Source organism: Salminus brasiliensis, chromosome 14 (assembly GCF_030463535.1).
Source record: "Salminus brasiliensis chromosome 14, fSalBra1.hap2, whole genome shotgun sequence".
Taxonomy (NCBI): Eukaryota; Metazoa; Chordata; class Actinopteri; order Characiformes; family Bryconidae; genus Salminus; species Salminus brasiliensis.
Window position 1 is genome coordinate 37,041,900 of NC_132891.1, and position 7,989 is coordinate 37,049,888.

The 7,989-nt window shown below is 44.6% G+C and overlaps 1 protein-coding gene across 3 annotated transcripts in view; it reads right to left on the reverse strand.

Moving 5' to 3' along the window:
- Positions 1–1,815: 1,815 nt before the first annotated feature.
- txk (TXK tyrosine kinase) overlaps positions 1,816–7,989 on the reverse strand; it is a 9,004-nt gene continuing 2,830 nt past the window's right edge. Inside the window, exons 6-15 of one of the 3 annotated variants that reach the window (XM_072696284.1) lie at positions 7,771–7,825; positions 7,525–7,604; positions 7,281–7,408; positions 7,105–7,179; positions 5,849–6,020; positions 4,922–5,138; positions 3,777–3,841; positions 3,561–3,679; positions 2,582–2,739; positions 1,816–2,136 (exon numbers count right to left, since the gene is read on the reverse strand). In XM_072696284.1, coding sequence (XP_072552385.1) covers positions 2,062–2,136; positions 2,582–2,739; positions 3,561–3,679; positions 3,777–3,841; positions 4,922–5,138; positions 5,849–6,020; positions 7,105–7,179; positions 7,281–7,408; positions 7,525–7,604; positions 7,771–7,825 — 1,144 coding nt within the window. In that variant the 3' untranslated portion in view covers positions 1,816–2,061. Of the gene's footprint in view, positions 2,740–3,560; positions 3,680–3,776; positions 3,842–4,921; positions 5,139–5,848; positions 6,021–7,104; positions 7,180–7,280; positions 7,409–7,524; positions 7,605–7,770; positions 7,826–7,989 lie in introns of all 3 variants that reach the window. The other 2 variants (XM_072696285.1, XM_072696283.1) reach the window with 2 other exon arrangements.

The following is a 7,989-nucleotide window of genomic DNA, read 5'->3' on the forward strand; positions in this document are numbered from 1 at the left end:
TCACACAGACTGTGGTAAACTCTCTGAAGCGCAGTATAATAATAATGATGACAGTGTGTGGGGTGTGTGTGTGGGGGGCGGTGTGTGTGTGTGTGTGTGTGTGTGTGTGTGTGTGTGCTCCTGTACGAGTCCTGACTGGATCAGGAAGTTCATCACAGAAGAGAAGGTGGCTGGTTGTGTTCAGGTTTGAGACTTACTGTAGGGTTCTGGGTTCTAGAGCTCGGTTCCGGCTCTCTGATTCAGTCACTGCATGCAGAATTAGCGTGTGTGTGAGGTTTATGCAGGACAGTGTTGCTCCAAGCTGTGGATAACTGCTGATATCAGAAACCAAACATCGCAATAATAACGTTTATTAAGGCAGAAGAAGAGGAGAGGGAGAGTGTTAAACCCAGTCCTGGAGCCGCTGAGCCACCACCACCACCTAAACACTGAGCACATGCAGCACTGAGCAGAGGATTTAGACCCCTAACCCCATCACTCTACCCCCATCTCTCAGCAGTGAGAGGGTTCTACAGTAGAAGCTCCAGATCTCCTCAGAACAGATAAAGCAGCTGAACATGAATCCAGTAAAAAGGAGAAACAAGAGCTTCTCATTCTGAAGAAAGAAAGTAGTGAGATCTTGTCGGTGAGCTAGTCTGCAGAACAGAGCTCGGTTCCTCCAGGGTTCTCCTGGACGCCCCCCAGTCCAGCCAGCACAGCGTGGAGGATGTGTTCACCTCCAACAGCAGCAGCTCATCTGATTTACCATCATTAAGCCCTGATTTACCAAACCAGGATTAGCCCAGAGGTCAGCGTGGGTCAGAGAGGTCAGTGGATAGGACCTCTGTTAATACTCTTCATCTGTGGGTCAGTTTTTGACTTTCAGCTCAGTGTCCAATATCAAAGGTCAGAGAAGCAGAACTAGAGTACAGTCCTTTCTGCTGTGGTCCAGATAACCAGAGCCCAGCAACAGCTCCCTGAATGAAGCTCCAGATGTTCTTCAGAGATGTTCCACAGGATTATTCCTGATATAAACCAAAATATTTGAAATCTGTGTTTGTTTACTGTAACTGGCCTCATAGACGGTTGCTCAGCATGGATGGAGCGATCAAAGCCAGTGCCGGGTAAACACTTCAGCAGCCTTACGCAACACTCTGCATTACATTTCTCAGGTGAGGAGATCTAACCTCATCTACTCTGAAGACTGCAGGTGGTTTCTGCAGCCAGGCTCAGACATGAGCAGCACTGCTGATCAGAACCACAGAGACTGCACTACAGTTACACCCAGCCTGTGTCCCCGGGGGGTGCGTGTATCAGACACAGCCGTCTGTCAGTGTCACTGCTGGGTCCGAGGTGTCCAGCCAAGAGCAGGGAGGACACGCAGGCGTCTGTCGTGGCTGTGGGATTTCAAGTAGGCCTCAGCTGTAGGATGTGTGTGACCAGCAGGCTACTAAGAAGGAGTCTTCATTGGACAGCCTGTCGAGGACACGCCCTGCCTCGACTGGAACGCAGCTACTGTGTGGCGACTGCAGAAGCAAGCGCTGACGTGATATTTAGAAATTCACGTCCCAGAAAAAGGACATGCCTGAGAAAAAGAGGTCATCTGGTCACCTTAGTCATCTGGTCACCTTAGTAGGGATTGGGCTGTTTTGATAATCCTGATTTTACTGATATTTATGATTTTTAAATTAATAAATAAACTGCAGTGTTTGTTAGCAGTGTTAGCCTAGCATCTCTTGTTGTGAACTTAAGAACGTCTCGGCTGATCGACTGAATCTGGGCTCAGAGATCAATCGGTCATGTGAGTGGTTGTTCAGGGAGCAGGGAAGCATAACAACAGGTTTCCAGAGATTTTATTACAAAAATATAAAAACATTTCATATTAAAATCTTGTATATGAACATTTTTACAGTGTGAAGTATAAATGTTTGAGTTATCGTTGAGGATAAAAAAAATTCAGGTCTGGAAAAGAAAAAAAAAGATTTTTACTTCCTGGACCTGAATTCTGCATATTTTTACTTCTTTAGTTTTAGTTTAGTTTGAATATTATTTGTTGTTGTTGTTTGTTGTTGTTCTTCTCCTCTACAGCGTTTGTTCCTCAGCTGCCTCTTTGATGCTCTGGAGCAGCTCGGAGAACGAAGGCCGACCATGAGGCCTCTGAAAACACACATACACAAACTTAAATTAACATAAACTATATGGACAAAAGTATTGGGACACTTGCCCATTCACTGTTTCTTCTGAAATCAAGGATATTACAAAGAGTTTCTTCTGCTTCTGTTGAAGTAACTGTCTCTACTGTCCAGAGAAGAAGACTTTCTACTAGATTCCGGAGGAGGAGCATTGCTGTGAGGATTTGATTGAATTCAGCAACAAGAGCGTTAGTGAGGTCAGGATGTTGACTGATGATCACCACCCCACCTCATCATCTCCAACTCATCCCAAAAGTACTGAATGGAGCTCCTCCACCATCACTCCTATCATTCCCATAGCTTAATGCTAATTGGTGGGTCATAGGTTTCCATTGTGTGTTAGCTACATTAGCATTTTTAGAATTGTGAACTGATTTCAGCGCTGGAGTGAAGGAGTGTGAGTGTGTGACCTCGTGCCAGCACTGGAACATGATGTTGTAGATGTTTGGGGGGGATTTTTGGGGTCTGTAGAGACGTCCACCCTCAGTGACCTCCTCCACCACCTCAGTGTTAGACTTGCTCCCAAATGGGGTCCGACCTTCAGAGAACACCTCCCACATCAACACACCTACAGAGAGGACACACACACACACACACACACACACACACACACACACACACACACACAGCTTTTTAATGGTTTATTTAATGGTAATTAAACAGGAACACAAGCTGGAGTGGGAATCTCAGTAAAGTGGACCCAGCAGAGGGAACATTAGAGGGAAACACAGTGAGGTTCTAGATTACAGCTGGCAGCTTAGTTTAATAGCATAGTTTTAGTTTATTTTAGTGTTTCATAGCAACGTCCTAGCAACCACCCGGAATACCACAGCAACTTCTTAGCAGCAACCTAGGAATGTCTAAATGTGCGCATTCGTCTGTGTGGAACAATGAATTAGTGGGAACACAATAAGGTTCTAGATTACAGTTGGCAGAGGGGAGCCCAGCTGCTAGTTTAGTTTAGAGTACTGAGAGTGGGAACCCTGTCTGGAAAGTACACCGTATGTCCAAATGTTTGTGGACACCCCATCTAATGACTGCATTCGGCTCTAATGACAGCGAATGACTGCATTGACGCAGATGTGCAAATGCACACACACAGCTTGTCTAGTCTCTTTTGGAGAGAGTTGGGGTTTAGCTAACAGCTAACAGTTGGGGATTAGGTCTAACATCCTGACCTCAATAATGCACTTGTTGCTGAATGCAATCAAATCCTCACTTCTTCTAATACCCCTGATTTTAGAAGAGACAATGAATGAAAACGTGTCCCGATACTTTTGTTCATATAGTGTATGTAGAGAAGCGGTAGAGCGTGTAAATATAGTAAAGTTACTGGGGTAAGGACTGGGGTTAAAGCTCATCACTGCCGGGGTGTTCACTGTTTCTCACCGAAGGACCAGACGTCGGACTTGCTGCTGTATTTTTGGAAGTGGATGACCTCAGGAGGAGACCAGCGCACCGGGAACTTGGAGCCCGTAGAGCTGGTGTACTGATTATCCAGCACATACCTACAAACACCAACACCATTCCATCATTTACAGACAGTTTCTGTGTGTGTGTGTGTGTGTGTGTGTGTGTGTGGTAGTAGCCTTTTAATGCTCTAACCTTGTCATACCGAAGTCGCAAACTTTCACAACATTCCTCTCATTCATCAGACAGTTCCTCGCTGCCTGCAGGAGACATATTAGCATATTACCTTAGTTAGCATTCTAGCCTGCACCACTAGCTACACTAGCACAGCTAAAGCTAAAGTGAAGTAAGAGAGGCTACATCAAGGCCTAAGAAGAACTTCAGCCATGCTGGTTAGAAATGCTGTCAGTAAACCTGTTTGTGATCGGAGGAAAGCTGGGGAAAGTCGAGTAGAGCGGAATCATTCAGTTGAATTGGTTAGAATAAAATAAAGTAGAGTAGAATTCATTTGTGTTAAAGTGGAATTGAATAGAATTAGAGTGGAACTGAGTAAGGTGGGCGGTGAATCAAGTAGAATGGAGTTTATTGAGTCAAATTAAAGTACTATTGAGTTGCATTGGGTAGAGTTGGAGTAGAATTGCGCAGAGAATGGAATTGTGTTGAAGCAGATCCTAGCAGAGTGTAGTCAAATTAAGTGGAGCTAAGTAGAACTGAATAGAACTGAGTCACAGTGGGGTAGACCTGTAGAAGTGACTGGAGAACTGGGTGGAGTTGGGGTAGAATTGTGTTGAACTGATTGGAATTACAGTAGAGTTGGAGATGAACTGTGTGGAGGTGATTATAATGGAGTAGAGCTGAGTAGAATTACAGTAGAGTTGGAGATGAACTGTGTAGAGGTGATTATAATGGAGTAGAGCTGAGTAGAATTACAGCAGAATTACAGCAGAATTGCAGCAGAATTGCAGTAGAATTACAGCAGAATTGCAGTAGAATTGCAGTAGAGTTGCAGTAGAATTGCAGTAGAGTTGCAGTAGAGTTGCAGTAGAATTGCAGTAGAGTTGCAGTAGAACTGCAGTAGAGTTGCAGTAGAGTTGCAGTAGAACTTCAGTAGAGTTGCAGTAGAGTTGCAGTAGAGTTTCAGTAGAGTTTCAGTAGAGTTGCAGTAGAGTTGCAGTAGAACTGCAGTAGAACTGCAGTAGAGTTGCAGTAGAACTGCAGTAGAGTTGCAGTAGAGTTTCAGTAGAGTTGCAGTAGAGTTGCAGTAGAGTTGCAGTAGAACTGCAGTAGAGTTGCAGTAGAGTTGCAGTAGAACTGCAGTAGAGTTGCAGTAGAACGCTGACCAGGTCTCTGTGGATGAAGTTGTTGTCCTCCAGGTACTGCATTCCCTCACACACGTCCTGGCACATGGCCAGCAGCCTCACACTGTGCAGGGTGTCTGCGCTCTCCTGCAGAACGTGGAGCAGACTGCCCTTCTCCATCAGCTCCGTCACAATGCAGATCGGCCTCTGTACTGTACACACTCCGTACAGCTGCACCAGCTTCGGGTGACACAGCCTCCTGCACACACACACACACACACACACTGCTTATAACACACATATTATGTGTCGTTGTTGTTTTTCTGCATGAACAGAATGCCAGAACCTGGGAGGATGTTTACTGAACGACTACATACAGAACAGCAGCAACAGGCAACAGAAGGGGTCCAAGCACTAATCAGCACAGTCAGGCCTAACTGAACAGGCAGGGACTCCTAATCCTGATCCTAAACCTGAGTCTCAACTCTTCACTCACAAAGTGCAACTAAAAGGTGAAGGAAATATGCAGCACACACACACACACACCTTCATTCTCACACTCATTAAACTCTGTCACTGAACACTCTTCCGTCACACTCGTCAGATGTGAGAGCTTTCTTCTTTATATTCACAGGAAGTGGTCATCAGCCTGGGTGTGTGTGTGTGTTCTCACCTCTCGTTCCTCTCCTCTTTCTCACTCTTTACACACTCTCTACCCCCTCACTTGCCACATTTTCCATTGTCTTACTAAACTTTCCACTGTGTGTGTGTGTGTGTGTGTGTGTGTGTGTGTTGCGTCAGAGATGAGCTGTTTAAAATGTGTGATTTCAGCTAAACTCTGAACATCTGACCTGTTTTTGTGCTGATCTGCATCACGATGCTGTGTGTGGGCTGTACACTGGAACTGTATGTATTTTGTATAGGCCTAGCATGTGTGTGTGTGTGTGTGTGTGTGTGTGTGTGTCTCACGTCATGATCTTGGCCTCCTCTATGAAGTCCTCCTCCGACATGGACCCTTCGTTGATCACTTTAATGGCCACTCTACAGAGCGCCCTCCACTTCCCCAGCCTGACCACTCCATACTGACCGCTGCCCAGCTCCTTCATAAACGTCAGCTCGGACGGGTTAATCTCCCACTTATCTGCACACACACACACACACAGCATCGTAATGTTACTGTAGCATTACCAGTGTTAGTGTAACACAGTCACTCCTTCACTGACATGCCAAAAGTAATGGGACGGGATCTAGTGTTGTGTAGGACCCATTCTGGCCTGGCAAAGTGCAGCAACTCAACGTGGCATTGATTCCTCGAGTGGACGGAAGACGTCTGGAGGAATGTTGAGCCGTGCTGTCTGGATGTGTTATAAGTGTAATAGTACTCACATTAATATGAGTACATATACCTCTAATGTCTATGCAATTTAGTTAAATATATTTAAATATACTTCTAATGTTTGTAGTGCGTAACAAACATATTTGACTATACTGTACTACGGTTTTAGTGTGTTACAAATATACTATCAGTTTATATCACATTTCAAGTGTGCATGAATGACTGTAGTGTATTTCAGAAGTATAATAAATTACCAAAAGTATACTTCAAAGTAATGTATTTAAAGAATGTATTAATAAAAATACTAAATTATAATAATATATTTATAACAATCCTATATTATAATAATGTATTTATCAAAAATACTGTATTATCATTTAGAATGTAGTTATAAAAACGATCATTGTATTTATAAAATAATTTAATATAATTTACAATGTATTTATAAAAATACAATATTATAAAGTGGGATCAAAGTTTACTTTCAAGAATGTTTATGAAATTATAATATTAATGTATTTTCTACATATTTTATATAAATTTGCTGGTACATTTCAGGCCTACTAGAACACGGAGAAACACAACTGGGAAAGAAGGAGTGTAGGTAGAGTGTAGGGGTGGTGTTAATGAAGTGGCTGGTCAGTGAATGTAATTGTTAGTGTAATATTAATGCTTATATAAATATATCTGTACAGTTACTGTTACTGTTACTGTAGCGATAACCGTCACACCCACAGCACTGATAAACACTGAGTAACCATAACATCGTCACTCAGGGTCACCGCACAGCTCACGCCCCCTCACAGAACCGGCACCCCACCCCAGTGGACTGAGGCACTGAGCAGCGTCAGTGGAGTCTGCAGGTGGAGGTGTGTAGGTGTGTTCTTACCTGAGCTGAATCCCGCTGTAGCAGGGAGACACTTTCCCGTCGGGCCAACAGGATAACGCAGCCGCGTTACGAGACCTGCCCGTTCACACACACAGGTCATTCCGTTACTGTGGACCTTCTACCAGAATCTGGGGTAGCGGTCATGTCTGTGGGTCAGTGCTGGTCTTGGGGGTTACCTGCAGCGTTGTGCTGGTGGTACCGGATGACCTCAGGGATGGAGCTGAACACATAGTTCTCAGCCAGGAAGAACTTCCCCGCTTCTGTTCGCTTTATCTGGTAGTGCCTCACGTCTCCCGTGTCCGGACTGACCAATCGATCAAGCAATCAATCAGTTAGCAGCCATTCACACTCCACTGACCATGTGTCCAGTTAATCAATAGATCAGCACTGAATGTGTCTGTGAGATCATGGTGGAGGTACCTCAGAGCTTTAGTGTAGACAGACACGGTGTAGCTGTTGGGCTGACTGGACTCTCTCACAATGAACCCACCATCTCTATCCTTCACACACACACACACACACACAGTCAAGAGAACAGAGATCAGACACAAAGAGGAAGCACATGGTAGGGTGTTTCTAATAAAGTGGCCAGTGAGTGGAAGCACGAGGTAGGGTGTTTCTGATAAAATGGCCAGGGTGTGTGTGTACGCTGGTAAATGGACTCACCTCCTGCCTCAGTAACGTTTCAGCTTCAGATCTGTTAATGTTCTTGCAGTACCACCTGATCAATCACAGCTTCATTACAGAACAAGCCTGCGCACATACAACACTGTGTGTGTGTGTGTGTGTGTGTGTGTGTGTGTGTGTGTACGTGTGTGTGTGTACGTGTGTGTGTGTACATGTGTGTATGTGTGTGTGTGTATGTGTATGTGTGTGTGTGTATGT